This window comes from Geotrypetes seraphini, chromosome 7 (genome assembly GCF_902459505.1).
Source record: "Geotrypetes seraphini chromosome 7, aGeoSer1.1, whole genome shotgun sequence".
NCBI classification, from domain to species: Eukaryota; Metazoa; Chordata; class Amphibia; order Gymnophiona; family Dermophiidae; genus Geotrypetes; species Geotrypetes seraphini.
Window position 1 is genome coordinate 98,175,403 of NC_047090.1, and position 20,643 is coordinate 98,196,045.

The 20,643-nt window shown below is 40.5% G+C and overlaps 1 protein-coding gene across 13 annotated transcripts in view; it reads left to right on the top strand.

The window, feature by feature from the left end:
• Positions 1 to 20,643, top strand: part of GPHN (gephyrin) — a 798,948-nt gene that overhangs the window by 589,621 nt on the left and 188,684 nt on the right. For 2 of the 13 annotated variants that reach the window (XM_033950736.1, XM_033950744.1), the window contains one exon: positions 5,433 to 5,465. The exons of the other annotated variants lie outside the window; for them this stretch is intronic. In XM_033950736.1, the coding sequence (XP_033806627.1) occupies positions 5,433 to 5,465 (33 nt within the window). The remainder of the gene's footprint in view (positions 1 to 5,432; positions 5,466 to 20,643) is intronic. 13 annotated transcript variants of the gene reach the window in all.

The window sequence follows — 20,643 nt, forward strand, 5'->3', positions numbered from 1 at the left end:
AATTTTGGATGATCTATAGAGAACTTGGGGGTTGAACACTTTAGCACTACCTTATGCACATAACCATATGTAGGTCCTATTTTATAAATGTCATTTACTCCCATTTTGACACTGATCTTGCATTTGAGCACCAAATATTATACGCCAAATTGGCACCTAACTTGTGGCACACTGTATAGAATTAGGGAGTTACTGATTACAACATGTCAAACACTGATATTGAGAATGTATCAATCACTGTAGTTTTCCCAAGAAATTTTAAATTGCTAATTTGGGTTTGCTGTATTGATGGCCTGAGGCCAAAACTGAAGTTAGAATCAGTATATTGAAGCTTTTGCAAGTGTTAACACATGTTCAGAATACAATTAACATATATAATATAGTCTGTGTGCATTAATAGAACTTTCAAGAATTTTAACAAAAATTGATCCTACTGAGGTAATAAGACATAAAACTATGCAAATAATCTCATTAGCTCTTAGTGCATAGAACAAGTACATTAAAATGAACAAAAGTGAACACAGACCCATTAATGCAAAAGTCTAAACTGCATTTGAATAAAGTGTAGTAAGTTTATGTGATTATGCCCACCATACATGCTAACACTAGTAAATTAACACAGATATCATTTACATGTCATTAACATGGGCCAGTTACAGATGACGATTGTGCGCTGTAATACCTAGGTACCAAAAACTTTAACTTAAATTATAACTGTGCAGTTTGGTAGCATGTTTTTTTGTAAGTGATAAATTATATTGTAACATAACTAAATGTACAACATGGCAAAAATAAGAGGGAAACCTCAGGGCTAGCCCAAGGGTATCCATCACCCATGTGCTTTGCCCCATCCCGAGGGCAGCTCAAGGACTCACCACTCCCAGTGGTCCAATGTCTCCGCTTCTCTACCCCCTACCCAATGGTGTAGTGCCTCCCCTCATCCTCTATCCCCTCACACATATTCCAGCATTTTCCCTTATCCTTCAACCCTCCTCCTATTCTAGCATCTTCCCTGCCATCTCTATCCCTCCCTACCATAGTCCAGCACCTCCAATTTTTCTCCCTACCTCCCCCCATATGGCCAGCATCTTACCTGCCCTACCCCGATGTCCAGCTTCTCCCCATCTTTCCTTCCTCCTGGTGACCTGCATTGCTGCACTGCCCTCCCTCTTCCACTGGCAAAAATACAAATAGATTCAGCTCCAGCCTGGGGTGTTTAAACACAGGCCTGTGCTTAACTGTTACCATGCTCTGCTCCCCCCTTAATACAGGACTTCTATTAGGCGGGGGGGGGAGGGTGCAGGATGCAGCAGCATTTGAACATGGGCCTGTGGATAAAGTTCCTGCACCAAACTAATCCCATTTACCATTTCATCCCTAGAGAGAAGGTGGTAGTGGCAACAGCAAGAGAAGGGAGAAGACATGCTGCTCTCCCTCTACTCTACTGCCCCCTAAATTTCAAGTTTAACAAAAATTTGTATACCGCCTATCAGTCTTCTAAGCGGTTTGTACATAATAAAAATAGTAAAATAGGGTAACATACATTAAAACATACAGGACCTACTGGAACAATAGGATTAAGGTAAAGAATTACATTATAAAATAGGAAAGAGAGCCATATAGGGGAAATACAAAAGGAAGGGAGATCCCATCTGATAACCAAAGCAGAAATGAAGATAATGTTTCATAAGGTAAGTGCATTAGAGGTTGAATGTATTTATAAAAGAAATATTTTTAGTTTTCCTTTGAAATGATCTTGCATGGGTTCGTCCCGTAGTCCTGGGGGTAATGAGTTCCAAAGAGATGGGGCTATGACGGAGAGGTTTGTTGTTCGTGTAATGCTAATAATAGGAAAGATGGAACCGTTAAAAGATTTTGTGATTGTGATCTCAGTGTTCTAGCTGGGGTGTAGGGAATTAGAAAATTGTTTAAGAATTCTGGCTGATTGTTACGGAGTGTTTTGAATGTTAAAAGTATGATTTTATAGGTTATTCTGTGTGAATAGGGAGCCAGTGAGCTTTTATCAGAAGAGGTGTGACATGGTCAAATTTTTTCACATTTCCAATACGTATTTCCAATAAGTTTTATTGCCATGTTTTGTATAACTTGCAAGTGTCTGATTTCTTTCTGCATGATGCCTTTATATAATGAGTTGCAGTAAGCTAAACATGAGATCTCCAGGGAATGTACTAATATGTTCAATGCAGAGGACTCAAGGACTATGCAAAGAGAAAGTATTAAGGGGAGAGTGTAGTGCAGTGGTTAAAACTACAGCTTTAGCACCCTGAGGTTGTGGGTTCAAACCCACACTGCTACTTGTGACCCTGAGCAAGTCACTTAATACCTCCATTGCCCCAGGTACATTAGATAGATTGTGAGCCCACCGGGGCAAACAGGGAAAAATGCTTGAGTACCTGAATAAATTAATGTAAACTGTTCTGAGCTCCCCTGGGAGAACAGTATAGAAAACTGAATAAATAAAATAAAAGTATTTTTGAATGACAGTACTGATTTGCTGGTGAAATGTTAGTTTACTATCCAGGATAACTCCCAGGAGCTTTATAGATGACACTATGCACAAAGGTGTGGAGTTGCGACTCACGGGTGATTGTAGTTGCAATCCTTCTTTGCATGGGACTAATATTGTTGATGATTTTGAGATATTGCGCTTTAACATATTTGTTTGGAGCCAGTAACTTATTTTTTTCCATTTTCTGGTTAATGTCCATAATTTCACTTAGGTTGTTTGCTTCCAATGGGTGAAGTAACTGGAAATAATCGGCATATGCAAATGGGGTAAAGCAAATGGGGAGATGCCCGGACCACAGCGATTGGGAGGGAGGGAGGCAGAAGGGAAGGGGCTGCTGGACCACGTGATCGCGAGGGGTGCTAAGTAAGGCAACACGTGCATGGAAGTGCGTAGGAGAGAGAGAGAGGGGAGCACGCTGGAAGGAAGTGGAGAGAGGGGAGTGAGGAGATGCTGCATGTTAGTGGGTAGGAGAGAGAGTGGAACAGATGCTGAAGGGAAGTAAGGAGGAGAGAGAGAGGGGAGCATATACTGGATAGAAGGAGGGGATAAAGAAAAAAGGGCACATGCTGGATTGGGGAGACAGATACCAGATCTGAGGGGAAGAAAGGAGGAGAAAGATGCTAAAAACTACCTGGGGGAAGGAAGAAAGGGAAGAAGACAGAAATGCCAGGGGGGAGTAGAGAGAATAAGATGGGTGCCAGACCAATTGGGGGGGGAGGGAGAGATGGAAGGGAGAGCAACAGTTTCTGGTAGAAGCACAGAAATAGAGTAGATTCCATATGGAAGAGGCAGAGAGAAGGCAGACAGTGGATGGAAGGAACAGAGTGACAAGAAGATGAGGAAAGTAGAAACCAGACAACAAAGGTAGAAAAAAAATTTCTATTTCTATATCTTTCTTTCTTTTTTTTTCTTTTTTGCTTTAGGACAAAGTAGTATATTAGTTGTGTTGATAAACATTTATAAATAAAGCCCTGCCAGCTGAAGATCTCTTCCTCTAGTTCGGCAGCCAGAACTTTGATTTATAAAATGACAATTGTACAGAATATTATTTCTTTTTATATTTTAATAAAATAAGTTCAGTATAAAACTATTTGAGGCTTGTGCAGATGGGATTAGATGGTTTGCGGGGAAGGGGCGGAGATGGAGACTGAGCTCATGGGGTCGGGGACCTAACCCGCGGGGTCAGGGACCAAGCTCATAGGGATGGGACAGCTTGCGGAGATAGGGACAAATTTTTCCACCTGTCATTCTCAGTTAAGAAGTTCTTTAAAGGCTCTGATATGAGGAGGTAGGGCTTGCCTTTAAAAGCCTGCTAGTAATAAATGAATGAAAGATTTTTACTATCTTTTTTAAAACAGATAAGCCCTAAACTTTTTAGATAAAATAGCACTACCTTGTCACCAAGATGCTTCCTGTTCCTGCCTATTCATTGACATATTCTCATTGGCATTGCAGTTTCTGGTTTTGCCAGAATACTTACTTTGTTTTTACTTTACTAATGGATGAGCTTTTATCTTCTTCATCTGCATGTTGTCTTTCTAATGCCGAGGTTGGTGGTTCTAATGCTGAGGTTGGTGGGAGCATTTTGAAAGGCCTGAGATTAAAATATTCATTTTGTAAATCATCTAGTTACCATTGAAAAAAGTGTTACTTCTTCTTAAATTTAGTGCTGACATTTTCTAGCATTACTAGACTTTAATATAATCCACCAGCAGGACAAACTTTAAGGATATCTTCTAGGAAGATTTCAGGTCTGCTTCTAATTCACTAAGATCTAAATCTACTAAAGTGTGATAATGCTGTAAATGCATGTTATTAATAAATAGTTCCCACTGCATAAAACAGGACCTGTGGTAAATAATGTGCATTAATGCATGCTAGCACCTGCTAACAAGATGCTTATTTTAGTAAATCAAGCCCTAAGGGATTATGAGTTGATTCCCAGTTCTTGATCATAACAGTTTACTTTCACTAGGTTTTCTTTCTCATTTCCATTTTGTTCTGTGTGTGTCACCATATCTCACTATAATTTATCTTATTGACCAAGCAATAGTTTTATCAAGTAAATTATGATATACCTAGCAATGAATGAGAAAAATAATGATGTAACATAATATAACATACATTGTCCCATAAATATAGGGGGCATTTCTACAACAGGGCACCTTTGTTTAAGCACCTTGAGCTTATTCTATAACAGCCTCTGGGCTCCCAGAATCCATTATAGAATAGTAGGGTAGCCTGATATCAGTGCACCTTAAATTTACACACCCACAGTTACACCAGCGGCAAGTGTGCATGTAATTTACAGAATGTGGGAGCCCTGCCCCTGTATATGCCCCTCTGCATTTACACATTATGACTCTTACATATACTATTACAGAATAATGCATATGCATCCTGCTAGCACTTTCACGGGTAAGTGTATGCTTACGTGCATAACTGCTAGTAGTCTATACGTTCACATGTGCAAGAGGTGGGTGAAGGCGGGCACCAGGTTATAGAATTGCCCTTTGCCAGTAAAACTGATTATATTTGCTGAACTTAACATTTCTGAAGTGGCTGTCTATAATTACATGAGTACATGCAAATCAAGATTCCGTGGTGTTTATTACAATATAAAGAAATTGCTTATCCTGTCAGGAAGCTTGCATACACAGCTGGAAGATGGCCTCTTGAGGACCCTTACAGCTTTTCTTTCGATCATTTTATAGATTATAAAATAATTAACAGCAAGTATAATCAGTTCTTTTGCCTATCTGACTAGCATTTGTAAAGACATTGCTATATTTAGGCTGTCACAGAAAGTTTCCTCTGTGTATGTACACATAAAACAATACACCTAAGTAAAAAATATACTTGATAGAAAGAAAAATAAAGCACTGACATGTTTTTTTTCCAGGACATTTGGATTGCTGCCCCAGCTTTTTCCCAGGTGGTATTGAGTTTCTGTTTTCTAGACTCCATGGTATTCTTCACTAATAAATCTCTCACACTCTTGTGCACATTCTTGTCCTTGTGTGTGATGTTCTGTCATTGGATGGGGCTTGTAATTTGTAGGTAGTGCCTGCTGAGCCTTTAGGTTGCCTGTGCATTCAATGTTCGTGTGTGGTTATTTTCTCCATTTACGTATATATCTAGTGGTAGTTACGCATTGTTACTGTGTTATACATATTAAAATGAAACCAAGTTCAGATTAAGACAAAGGATCAGACTTTGCTGTACACAAAATATTGCCTCTTTCTTCTTTTGTTCTGACAGCATTTATATAAAAAAAAAACATAATTCTTCCAGATTCTAGTATCATTCCCATGAAGAATACATTTTCAGCAGATAAATTAAGTAACATAAAATGAATGGGTAAAATGCCTTATGATCATACTAAAGTGAAAGAGGGTAATTAAGACAAAGCAATTATGGATATTTGAAATAAAAGCAAGTAACACAAAGGCTGATCTTATGTTTCAGAAAATGTAAAGAAGCCTGTATGATTATTGGTAATATGATTACACTATTCTGAATGTCTTTTAACACTGATAAACCACTTGACTCACCCAGGGGTCGGTAACTGCAGTCCACAAGTGCTGCAAGCCAATCAGATTTTCAGGATATTCACAATGTATATGCATGTAATGCATTTGCATGCACTGCCTTCATTGTTTGCAAATGCATGTCATGCATGTTCTTTGTAGACATCCAGAAAATCCCACTGGCCAATGGCACTTCAGAACCTTATTTGCCTTTCCCTGACATAGGGGTTCTTTGACTTAGGTGCGCTAATGGATTTAGTGTACTCTGAATGCCATGCAGCCCATAGGAATAAATAAGCTGCAGGGCATTTAGGCCCAAATTCTCAAACTGGCGTCAGTATTCTAGGTGCCACTAGGCGCCCATACGTTTGTTAAAAACGCCATCCAAACAACATTTTTAACTGAGATTTGAGGCACATAATGGCGCCTAAAAAAATCGGCACTGGAATTGCACCTGCATAGGCGCTTTAGGCTGCCAAACACCAAAGCAGGTGTGGCCAACACCGGAAGTGGTGTTAGGCAGCCTAAAGCACATATGTAGGAATGATTCACGCAAAGATAGGTGCCAAAAATGTTGGCCTGGAAAGCCCTGACCTACATTTCCGGTGCTTATCTTTCACATCAGTGCGATTCTGAAACCGGCACCACTTTTAAGGCAACCACCAATATTGGCGCTGGTTCAAGAATCCGGGCCTTAGTGCGCACTAAATCTGTTAGCACACCCTGGTGATGCTACTGGAATTTTTTGATGCTAATATGGTCTTGTTATCCATAGTTGGCAGCCTTTTTATTAAATATAATGCCCGTGAACAAGTGGCATTGGCAAAAATATTGATCAGCTCCTATGTTCTCCTTCCTTGCTCCATACATTCTTTCTGTTTGTTCACAGTCCTTGTAGTGGTATTGAGTATGGAGAAAATGCATCTTTCTGTTCCATTGGTTCTCCCTTTATTCCCTTTGTTTTACTGTTACTTTGTACTTGACCCTTGATAAAGGAGACCCAGTAATTATCTGAGGAATTGGTAAATGCTGCCCAAGAGAGAATATAGGTAGTAGTACGTTTTTGCACTGATTATGTAAGCCTCTAATACATTCCGGAACTTGTATCTGATATGAATGACAGAGCAAGATCACAAGTAACTTTTGTGTTACCTATAAAAATAAAAGAAGACATGTACAGACAACAATATGCTATTCTGTTTCAGTATTATTGTGTTTGCAGGTAAATTTGTGGACTAGGTTTGACCGTCTTGTTTTTCTTACTGAGAAAATTCTCTTAAGAGCACGAACAAAGTAGTTGGGCTGAGATGGCACCTTAATTAAATTGTAAATGGTTTTACATACCTACTAAATTATTTTTCAAAGCCTGTGTCTTAAGGAAGCTCTTATGGAGTAGGGGAGGGAGGGAGTGAATAACCTGCAACATCTCAGTACTGCATAGGAGTGCTGCCCAATTCACATTTTGAATTGATTCACCGATTCAGTTTGGCTGAATCGATTCAAATTGATCTGTTTTAGAAAAAATCAGACTCACCCATTCAGGCTTTCACTCTGCCGGAGTGGGGTGCTGTACTGCGCTGCGCTGCTTTCTCTGCTGCCGCTGTTGGGCTTGCAGGAGGGGCACTGCTGTGCCACTGTTGCTATTGGACCCAATCAGGGGAGGGGTTTCAGCTTTTTCCACCTCTGCTGCTACCAGCGGCATACCAAGGAGGGGCAGGGGGTGGTCATCCTGAAGTACAGACCATAAGGGGGTATTCCCAGGGTCGGCATCATGCTCCAGGAACTCCTTCCTCTTCTGGCAGTCTTTATATCCGGACCTCTCCCTTGCACCTGTACCAGCACCTCCTTCCCCTCCCCTTCCCTTCCCCATGGCCCTCTTCAGCGACTCGTCAGAAGCAGCGATTAAGACAGGTTGCCAGCATCAAGGCCTTGCCTCTGCGAGTCCCGCCTACATGGCAATAGGAAGTAGAAATAAAGCAGGTAGGACTTGCAGAGGGAAGGTCTCAATGCCAGCAGCCTGTCTTAATCGCTGCCTCTGCCTAGTTGCCGAAGAAGGCTGCAGGGAAGGGGGTGCAGGTAGAAGGGAGGGGTAAGAAAGAGAGAGGAGGGAAAGATGTCATACAAGGTTGGGGGAGAGCGGGTAGAAAAATGCTGGCTATAAGGTATGGGAACAAGGGAAGAGAAGAATGCTAGATGCAGGACTCCTTGAGGAGCAGCAGGAATGGGGAGAGAGAGGAGGGAAAGATGTCATACTAGGCTGGGGGAGGAGGGGTGGTGGAAAGATACTGTCTTCAGGATGCAGAAACAAAGGAAGAGGGGGGGGATAAGCTGAAAATGGAGACAAACAGTGGCACAGAGAAGGGGCAATAGGGATAAGCTGAAAAGGAGGTACATGGAATTACAGAGGGAGCAATGCTGAAAGAGGCTAGATAATCACATAGAGTGACATAATATTGAAATGGAGGGTTGATGGGGATACAGATGAGGCAATGCTGAAAAGGGGAAGAGGAGATAGGGATACAGAAAGAGAGCAATGCTGAAGGAAGTTGGGCTGAAAATGGGGAGGTAAAATAGAGACACAAAGAAGCAATGCTGAAAAAGGGGGGAAGATAAGTACATTGAGAAGGTAGATGGTGAACACAGGGGGGAGATAAGGACAGGAACACAGTGAAGATTCTAAAAAATAGGTGAAATGGGTGATACTGGAAAAGAGTTGGAATGGTGACACTGATGGACGCAGAAGGGAAATGCTGGATCAAGGAAAGATAGGGGCTCAGACTGGATGGAATGGTGAGAAAGAGGACCAAGCTTTATGGAAGGGGCACAAAAAGAGGGCAGACATTGGAAGGAATGAGAGATTGAAGAGAGTATGAGGAAAGTAGAAACAGACCACAAAGATAGATAAAAGTTGGTTGGTTTGGATTTTTTGTTTTTGTTTTTTTGGTTGAAGATAAAGTAGTAGTATAGTTGTGTTAATAAGTATTTATAATTTGAAAATGGAAATAAAATGATCTTTTTATTGGACTAATTTTAATACATTTTTGACTAGCTTTAAGTGGCCAAAACCCCCTTCCTCAGGTTAGGAAAGGATACTGTAACAGCAGTATATGGTACTGACCTGAGAAAGGAGAATTTGGTCTCTGAAAGCTAATAGAAAAATGTATTAGGCGAATAACATATCATCTTATTTTCCATTTTTGTTTTATTTCTATGTGGTGACTGGTATTTTTCAGCCTTTTCAAATTTACATCTGTTGTCTTTATATTTTGCACAGTACTAGGGGGACATGCATCACTGGTTCTGTGGTGCTACATTCAATGCTGAATCTGTCTTCTTAGGCTGCAGTTTCATTGTTGTCTACATATTCTGTTTTCTACTTTGCGGTTACTTACTCTATACTGGGTGAGAGTGTATCTGTTCTGAGTGTGTGAAAAAAGTCATGCTTTTCTGCTGTACTAATGTCTTGTTTAGTTTTACATGGGATCTCAATATACCCATCCCGTCCCCACAAGTTCTGTCCCTGCCCCATTCCTGCAAGCTCTCCTTTAACCACACAAGCCTTGAACACTTATGATTTTAAAGTGTTCGAGGCTTGTGCAGATGAAGACAGAGCTTGTAAGAATGGGGCAGGGACAGGGATAGAGCTTGCAAGTACGGAATAGAGAGATCCCGCAGAGAGGGGGAAAATTTGTCTCCATGTCATTTTTTATGGCCGCCAGCTAATTTTAAAGCCATATCATATTAATTGAATCATATCAAATCAAAAAATCAATTCAATTGGCAAAATCAAATCAAATCAAATTTTTTTTTTTTTTAATGAATCAGACAGCTCTACTCATAGTACTGCTTATCATCGACATTACAAGCTGCTCTATTCATTCCACCTGGAGGCATTTTAGAGGGGCCAGGCATTATTTTGCCTATAACAGCACATCCAAGAGCTTCTCCAAACTCCACCCACCCTCCAATAGGCCACTCCTGAGCCTACCTTTACAAATCCCTGCAGTCTAATGATATAGGGTGAGAGCAGTTCACAGTCACTCCTGCCCCTGCTGATGCCAGGTTCAAAATGATAGTGGTGACTCCTAGCATTAGTCTCATAATAGTACTACTAGAAATCAAGCTGCCTTTTAAGGGCAAAAGGCCATGCCTACCCTCCTCACATACCCACACCCACTAATACATACCTACACTCACACTATCCATCAGGCAAATTAGCACCTTTTGTCTTCTGCCTACCTCTTTAAGAATTATGGCCCAGATTCTGTTAATGGCACCTACATCGGCAGGTGCCTCCTGAAATGGCACCAGCCACATGTCAATCACACATAGGTGCCATTAATAGAATTGTGGCTTACGTCTAACGGACGCCAGTAATATAGGCCAGGGTTTTGCAGGCCTACATTACTGGCACCTATGTTAGACAAGAATTGCATCTACAGGGGTGCCTAGTGGCACCTTTCCAGCATAAACCATGCTTACTTTGACCTTAGGTGCCATTAGGTGCTTCTGGAGACACGATTGGTGCTTCTGGAGACACCTATAGACCAGCTTATCCTTTCATCAAGTCAGTTTGGGAAGCTTTAGTGCTACTTGGGATTATGATGCTGTGGCCATGGTGTGGAATCAGGATCTTTCCTCTCGAGAGCAGCTCACTGGTGATAGCTTGCGTCTTCTTATGAAGCATCTAAGAGATTGACCTGCTCAATTGTTTTGCAAGAACAACACTATAAATTTCTGCTGTGTCTTTATATCTCTCCATATAGAGCTTATGTTGCTTAATTTGCTTCTCATGCCCAGTGTCCTAACTGCCATTCAACATATGTTTTGGTCTTACGTGAGAATACAAACATTTTGATCTTTTGTTGGATTATATCTCCAGACGGTCCTGCAGAAACAGATTCCTCTGCGGGTAGATGTTCTGCTTTTTTCTCAGGTCTCCTCTTTGGGATTGCTCAGGGGGAATAATTTGTTGCTACAGAAAGCTTCTTTACTGGCGACCAGGATGGTAAAGGAGATGGAACTCCTCTCGTATGAGGAAAGACTAAAACGGTTGGAAAAGAGATGGCTGAGGGGAGATATGATTGAAGTCTACAAAATCCTGAGTGGAGTAGAATGGGTACAAGTGAATCGATTTTTTACTCCATCAAAAATTACAAAGACTAGGGGACACTTGATGAAGTTACAGGGAAATACTCTTAAAACCAATAGGAAGAAATTTATTTTTCACTTATAGAATAGTTAAGCTCTGGAACACATTGCAAGAGTGGATAGCATAGCTGGTTTTAAGAATGGCTTGGACAAGTTCCTGGAGGAAAAGTCCATAATATGATATTGAGAAAGACATGGGGGAAGCCACTGCTTGCCCTGTATTGGTAGCATGGAATCTTGCTACACCTTGAGTTTTGGCCAGATGCTAGTGACCTGGATTAGCCATCGTGAGAATGGGCTACTGGGCTTGATGGACCCACGCAGGCAGAGGTTCCTAATGTTACTCTGTGGAGCTATTGAATGTTTACTTTGTTGAAATTTGAATAATTGGATGTTAAAAACTGTGGCCCTGGTTGTTGGTGTAAATTTAGGGCTATTTGGGCTCCAGTATGGGACAACCTGACCCCTAGAACTCGCAGTGCTCTTTTGAATTTTTGACACTGGATTGCTTGGGAGGATGGGAGAGGGTGGGTGAATTCTTGGTTTGCTATTGTTGAAATCTTTAAAGTCTCCGTGAAGAAACCACACGGTAGACTTTCTTGTCTGTTTGGTTTTGTTGTACGTTAAGTATTGTTGTGCTAGTTGTAAGATTTACTGTACTGTGAAAATGTTCAAATTAAAAAAGATTATATAAAAAAAAGTGGGCTTAAATGCTCACACCCAATTGATGGCAATTGGGCGTACAAAAACCGGTATTCCTTAATGTATCTAAGTTCTGGGAACACCTCTGATTAGTCCATGCTTCTCCTATGGCTGTGCTCCCTTTTGAGTTGGATGGTGTGAAATTTAGGCGAACATGTTACAGATAAGGGCATAGACTCAAGAGTAATGTTAGGAAATTCTTCTTTAAGGAGAAAGAAGGTGGTTGATGCCTGGAATGCGGTGGAGAGGAAAACGGTGACAGAGTTAAAAAAAATCATGGGATGAACACAGAGGATCTCTAATCAGAAAATAATGGTATATATTGAAGAACTAAGGCCAGTACCGGGCAGACTTGCACAGTCTGTGTCCCGTATATGGCCATTCAGTTGAGGATGGGCAAGAGTGAGCTTTGAGAGAGACTCCAGTAGATGGAACCTATGCACAGTACCGGGCAGAGCTCTGAGTTTCTGGCACAGCAATGTCTCAGAAAAAGAACAATTTAAATCATATTATTAAATTATAGAGCGTGTATGTTTGGGCAGACTGGATGAACCATTTGGGTCTTTATCTGCTGACATGTACTATGTTATTATGCTACCATGTTAGGGCAGATCTGCACATACTACTTATTATTACATCTTGTTAAATCCTAATTTTGGTTGTTAGAGCTTAATTAACTAATTAGTTTGCATGTGGATCTTGGATCTATGCCCAGATTTGGGCAACCTATATAGTATTCATAGGTATGTAAGTTAAGCGGATATTTGTAGAGTAGCAGTTAGGTGGCATGCTGGCATATATACAGACATAAGTATACACATACAGTAAGTGGTTATTTGCTAGTATTCTACACATTTGTGTGTATAGTACTCACCTAGTTTTTAGAATTGCCTTGTAAGGGTTCGTGAGGGCTGTAGTTTTTCATCTCATACTAATTTCATACATAATTATCTCACTGGAAAATGAATTCTAATAGTTCTAAGGATACAATCATTGGAAATATTTGGTGTTTCTTGTCTTCCAGAACTTATAAGTATATACAGCGATGTGAAAAATATTTGCCACCTCCCAGTTTCCCCTACTTTTGCATATATTCACACTGAACGGTTTCTCATCTTTAAACAATGTTATATTAGACAAAGGAAACCTGAGTAAATACATTCATAAAAGTTTTTTAAATTATTACTTCATTTATTTAAGAAACAATCACTCCCTTTTATCAAGCCACACTGGTGAGCAGTGCAAGCTAAATGCCGAACATAAGAATTTCCGCTGCTGGGTCAGACCAGTGGTCCATCGTGCCCAGCAGTCCGCTCACGCGGCGGCCCTTAGGTCAAAGACCAGTGCCCTACTTGAGTCTAGCATTGCCTGCGTACGTTCTGATTCAGCAGGAACTTATCTAACCTTTTCTTGAATCCCTAAAGGGTGCTTTCCCCTATAATAGCCTCCGGAAGAACGTTCCAGATTTCTACCACTCTCTGAGTGAAGAAAAACTTCCTTACTTTTGAATGGAATCTATCCCCTTTTAACTTTAGAGAGTGCCCTCTCGCTCTCTCCAGCTTGGAGAGGGTGAACAATCTCTCTTTCTCTACTAAGTCTATTCCCTTCAATATCTTGAATATCTCGATCATGTCCCCTCTGTTTCTATGGGTGGTTCAACATTTAGCTCTTGCTACTTGGGGCATGGCTTGATAAAAAGGGGAAAGTTAGAGCTACAGCCTTAGCACCCTTGGTTCAAATCCTATGCTGCTCCTTGTGACCCTGGGCAAATCACTTAATCCTCCACTGCAAAAGGTACATTAGATAAACTGTGAGCCCACCAGGACAGATAGGAAAAATGCTTGCGTACCTGATTTTTAACCCATTCTGAGCTCCTTTGGGAGGATGGTCTAAAAAAAAATCAAATAACTATTATTGTCTATGATAAACTTCTCCTATATTTTTATTGGCATTTCTTTCTGACCATTTTTACTTTTATTTTACATGATAAACCACTATGATCTGGATAAGCCAAGTGGTATAGTAAACTTTAATAAACAATGTGAAAAAATAACTGCCCCCTTAGTCACATAATCAACAACTCACCAAACTTAAATGTTAATTAGATTCAGCCAAGCTTGATTGCAGCCAGCCCTGTTGAATTTAAACCTCACTGTATATTGAACTTTACCATGAGAGTGAAATATTCTCTACAGGGTATTCTACATGAATGCTGTGTGATGATTAAAGGAAATTCCAGAAGAGATAAGAAAAAAGTTATCGAAACCTTTCAATCTGGAAAGGGCTACAAACCTGTTTCCAAAGCTCTGGGACTCCATTGAACCGCAATGAGAGCTATTAGCTCCAAATGGAGAAGACTTGAAAGAATGCTGAATCTTCCCAAGGTGGCTGGCCTGCCAAAATTACTCCAAGAGCGCAGCAACAGCTCATCTGGGCAGTCAATAAACATATCGTATATCTATAAATAAGATTCAGTGGTCCAAAAGTTATACTAATATCATAAATTAACCCACTTTAAAAGTGTTATAACTGAACACAGGTCCATTAATTAAATATCTCTATTAATGATTTTATCTTATTTTTAGTTTTTATTCAATAGGGAAAAAAGCCTCAGAGTCAGAGCCCATTAAGCCAAACGGGTCACACAATTGATGTTTCACTCGGCTCATAAAGCAGTCATTGGCAAAAAAAAACCCCTTTTGTGCTTTTTTTCTTTCTTTTTCATTTTTACTACTCAAGCAATTACTGTGACCCTAACATTTCATTAAAATCCCCATATTATTACCCCTAGTGTTGAGAAAATAACTTTTTATCAAGGAAGCAGAAGTTCCAACTCAAACAGTTTTTAACATTAAAGGAAAAGTGACTTAGCTTTAATCTTTGTCTTCATGATGCCTTAGTTTTAAGCCGCTAATCAGCCACCAACGCAGCCTGCGTTTCGTGGGTATTATCTCCTTCCCCACTGCCTCAGGGTATCTTTTCAGCAGCTTAATTCTTTGCTTTCATCTGTAGCGCCATTTTGATTCCTTACAGGGCGGCAGATTGCGCTACAGATGAAAGCAAAGAATTAAGCTGCTGAAAAGATACCCTGAGACAAGTGGAGACAATCTTGGGTAAGTTTAGATGGAGTTGCAAAGAAAAATTTAGTTTTTTTGGAGTTGAGTTTTAACTTAAAAGATAGCATACAATTCTCGATCGTCAATATCACTGAAGCAATCTCATTGATATTGTTTGATGGTACCAAATCCAATGACAAGACAGCCATAATGTCTTCTGTATAATTGTATAATTTAAAGCACGAAAACCTATAAATGTGTCTCAATTAAAGCAGTTTTGTAAAGAAAAGTGGACTAAGGTTCCTAGACAAGCAATGTGAATAACAGATATCAAAATATAGGAAGCATTCGGTTGTAATTGTGGAATAGGGTGCACTTACTTTTTCATATGGATAACTTTGTTCCTTAAATAAATGTAATAATTTCAAAACAATGTTATGAATTTACTCAGATTCTCATTATCTAATATTATATTTTGTTCAAAATAGGGCTGTACTCGGTGGCATAGCTGGGACGCAGAGGGCCCTGGGCAGGAAAACTGAGATGGGCTCCCTGCAGTGAGCAACAACACCCCCCCTCCCCTACCCCCCCCCCCCCCCCCCCACACACACACACACACTTCCCCCGGATCTTCCACAGCTATAGCATCAGAGATAACGCTAAAGGTGGGACCTTTACTCTGCCACATCCCACCCACAGGAAGTTGCACCAGCCAGAGAGGCAGCCTTTAGCACTGTCATAAGAACATAAGAATAGTCTTACTGGGTCAGACCAATGGTCCATCAAGCCCAGTAGCCCGTTCTCACGGTAGCCAATCCAGGTCACTAGTGCCTGGCCAAAACCCAAATAGTAGCAAAATTCCATGCTACCAAGCAGTGGCTTCCCCCATGTCTGTCTATGATTCTGTAGCTGAAGAGGATCTGAGGGGTGGGTAAGTAGCTGAGGGCAGAGGGAGGGGTGCCAGAAGGAGGGTCCATTGGGCAGCCCTAGGCATTTCGGCAGACTCTCTCAATGGGAGCTATACCCCTGGCTGTACCAAATATTCTTATTTGGAGCACTATTCGGGACTGAATCAAATACAAATATTTGGTACAGCCCTAGTGTTAATATATTATTTCTACTTAACACACATTCAATATAGCAAGCTCCTTTATTCTCAGTGGGGATGAATTGTGTGTTAAATCATTAACACACATTTCAAAAATGAGGCTCTATTTTGCAACTCAGGAATTGAGGTTGACATGATTTTAATCAGACTACAATGAGCATAAGGGAGATTTGAACCCCAGCTTTCCTAATTCTTAGTCTGCTGCTTTAACTTCTGAGTCATTCTTCCACGTTGATAAGTAAGACCCATAGTAAAGAACTCTTAGCTAATTGCTTACAATTAGTAATTACTTTGTCTTTCCCAAAATGATGAATACTTAGTTGGCGAAGCTTCTGTTATTTGAATAGGTGAGAAGTTACTTTACACACAGGGCAGGATTAATTCTTTGAGGGCCCCTAGGCACACAAGTACAATGGGCCCCCTGGCAATGCCCCGCCCACACCCCATGCCCCGCCTAACCCCACCCCCATTTATTTACCTGTTTTGTTTTTATTCTTTTTATTAAATGATTATATATATATATATATATATATACCCTCATCTATACATATATATACATCATCTAGAAATTGCGATAGACAATCAAAATTTTAATAAACTTTAAACTATTTCTTTATTTCCATTTGTATTTCTTTTTTTCTTTTATTTTAAAATTCAAAACAATAGACAAATATAGTGCAAAATATAGACAGCAGATATAAATTGTCAAAATCGACACATTTTGATCACTAAATTGAAAATAAAATCATTTTTCCTACCTTTGTTGCCTGGTGATTTTATGAGTCTCTGGTTCCACTTCCTTCTGACTATGTATCCAATTCTTCTTTCTTTCTGCCTCCTGCATGCCTCCACTCCTCCAGGCCTCATTCCATTCCCCAACCAATATCTCTCTCTGTCCTTCCAGGAGTCCAACTTTCCTTCCTCTCTCATCCCCCAGATCATTTTTCACCACGGCCCACCAGCCCCATGCCCATATCTTCTTCTGTCACCCCTTTCCAACACCATGTCACATCTCTCCCTCCATCACTATGCCCAACATTCCTCCCCCTTGCTTCCCCTTCAATCTATCCCTCTGTTCCCTCTCCACCACCATATCCAACATTTTTCCCTCTCATCCTTCTATTCCCCATGCATCTCTACCTCATTCCTCTCTATGCCCAACTTTCCTCTTTCCCCATGTGCACCATCTCTTTCCCTCTCATTCACACACTCAGGCCCAATAATTGTCCCTTTCTATTCTCTTCCTCCCTCCTTCCTATGTCCTAAGTTAGTGCCCCCTTCCTTCCACCCTCCCTCCCTCCTTCCTTCCTCCCTATGTCCCCAGTCCGTGCCATCTCCCCCTCGCTGCCTTCCAGTCTTTCTCCTCCCTCCATGACTGACTGACGAAGCCTGCCTTTCTCCCTACCAAGCTGAAGCCTGCCTACCCGCCGCCGATTCCTCCTCCTCTGCCCCTGGTCCCCCGCCGTGCACTTCATCTCCAAGAAGGTAAGGTAAAGGGCCAGCGTGCAGCCATTGCACTCCACCGGCCCACAAGCCTCCCCACTTTTGGGTCGGCGGCAAGCAATTGCTGCATGCTGGCCCTTACCTTCCTGGAGTTGCAGAATCATCTGAGAGTGATGACTTACCCGACAAGCCCCTTGAGGCAACCAATGGGGGCTGGTATTGGCCTCCCCACACCCAGCTTGCAACAGTCTCTGCACTGCAGCAGGCATGCATGCAAACTTTTTCTAGGGCTTAGCGTGTGCAGGTTGCTGCCGGTTACTCTAGTTTTCCGGGGGGGCCCGCTTTGACGATTTTCCCGGGGAGGGGCATCAACCTTTGAAACCCAAGAAATTCAGAGTTGTCTATTACTTGTTGTTTCTTCAGCGGGCCCCCCTGACAAGTTCAGGCCCTAGGCACGTGCCTACTGGGCCTATTGGTTAATCCGGCCCTGCTTAGTTACACAGACATATCAGGTAGAGAGATACTTTGTGCATCAGAGCTGTTTGATTTCTACGCTGTCAAGTAAATTTTAGGCTCTTGTTTTTAGTCAGTGGGGAGAAGAGTGAAAGTCTGAGTAGTGCTTGCTCTGAACAGATGACCTAGGTTCACTTTCCAGCTGTAATGCCTGCTTTCTAGCCTGCTGGAGTACAGCCAAAGTAGCACTCAAGTTCAATCAAACACTGCTTTTACAGTGACAGCTGGTAGTTCTCAAAAAAGCAATAATGTGCATGGCTTTAAAGAAAACTGTACCTTGTTCTCCATCGCTTGAATTTATTACAGTATTTGACTTTATGCGGGGGAGGAGAAAAATGCAAAAATATTAGAGGTCATGTCTGATGATCTCCTGATGAGAGCCAAATGGAACAAGCTAATATTCGATTAGTCCCCTAATTAGTGCTCCGAATATATTATTCATATTTGGCCAAATATTGATTTAAATACAAATAATCAGGGTCTCTATTGTACTAAATCCTACTGAAATAAACACTTCCTCTCTGATTTCATGTTGCTTCTTTTATTATTTGTGATGTTAAAGCTCAAAGCAAAGGTCATAAAGAATAAAATAACCACTGATGATTATATAGAGAAACTTTACCTTTGGAAGACTCTGATCAGAGGCACTGTATTGTATTTGGCATATGTCTATCTTCTGTAGCTTGTGTTTATTCCTTAGTAATTGCTGTCCAATATGCCCACTGTTGTTTTTATTTTATTGTGTTTATTGCATTTGAATGACAGTTTTCAACCAGAATGGCTACACATTATAAAAGAAAGAGGTTGGTACTAAAAAAGGAAGCTAAAAAAATTAGTACCACACAAAAAGGAATCCAAATTTAAAAAAACGTTTTATAAGTTTATTGATAAGATGATCCAATATGGTCACATTTTGCCAAAGCAGGTTACGTCATGGAGTTTGTTGCAAAAAAGCCCAAAAAATCCATAACAACCATACAGAAAAAAGTCTACAATCATTTCCACAGTTGTGTTAAATATAAAATCATTATATACATAAACATTTCACATGCCACAATCTGTTGAAAAATATTTCAATAACATAAAAACTCCTGCTGATTCTAAAACTTGATACATCTACAGCATAAACAATAATGGTAAATACTAAATGCAGGCAATCCAAGAAAGCCATCATAATGCCAATTTTTGAAAAGTGTTCCAGGGATGATCTGAGAAACTACAGACTAGTAAGCCAGGTCAAATACCAGAAACTATTATAAAGTACAAAAATACCCCCTCTTTTACTAAGCCCAATAACACGGGCTGATGCATGAAATACTCTGATGCCCAGGAGTGGTCCCTCTCTACTTCTGCTCCATCTAACACTGGGTTCAAAATTGCATCACTAGTGGTAGACTTATGGTACTAATTGTGAATTAAGTTTATAGATTTTTTCTCCAATTTATTTAGATTTTGACTACTAGTAGGGGGCCATCCTTCATATAAGAGCAATTTACTAGATGGGAAAGGGCTTGGTGATAGGGCGGGATTGAAGGAGCAGATTGAGGGGAGCTAGGGAGAACAAAAGGGGGAATTGGATTAAGGGGTGGAGGATTGGATTGAGGTGCATCAGATTGGGGGAAGGAATTGGAGGATTGGGAGGAATAGCTATCAGGGATTGTACCATGGACACTCTACTAGATTGTCAGTAGCATGAGTGCATTTACCACCTCCTTTTGAGATGGGGGTAAGTGCAGCTGTAAAAACAAAAAATAGGGGTGGACCAAAAATCTTCCAGCACACAGATGTGAAATATGGAGCACACTTTTTTATTAACAAAGCACCGACAGGACAAAAAGACCCGACACAGTGGCTGTGTTTTGGCGGATAAACTGCCTGCTTCAGGGGTCACAAATAGTCAAATATTTTATGATGTCTAAAAAAAAAGTGATAGAGCAAAGTCAATATCCAATGCTACCATGGCAGTTGTGACAGTGCATGGGACTCACCCACATGCTAGCTGACATAGTCAGCCACTAGTTGTATTCGCACATATTAATATACAAAGTGGGGTTAATATAGTCAATTACTGATATTCAGTTCATTAAAATGCTATACCAAGAATACCATAACATAAAATTAATTACATATTTAATTTATTGATTTCTTTAATTCAATTCATATCCTAAAATCTAACAAAATTTATTTCATCTACATTTAAAATCTACAATAACATGTAATACAAAGTGCAAAGTGCTACTAATAACAAAATCATAGGCTGGGAAAAGCTGCAGGTACTATCTAAAGCTTTAAAGTAGAGTCCATCAATCAGTCTTCAAGGTTCTTAATGATGTTAAGTTTTGAAGCCATTCAGGCCCAATGAAGCTCACTTAACTTGATGATGAGTCAATTAAAGTCCCAATATCTCCTTGAGTAGTAATCTGTAGGCTTGACCAGGCCAGTTGTTCCTTATATTAATGATCCAATTAGAAATACTTAATCAGTTATGAGGTTCTGTCTTCTTAATCCTTAAAGTTTTCCGGTTTTAATTACTTATATTGTTCAATCAGCATAAGCCTCCAACTCCAGCTGAGTTTTAGTTGAGTCCATCATCAGGGAGGTTGACGATAT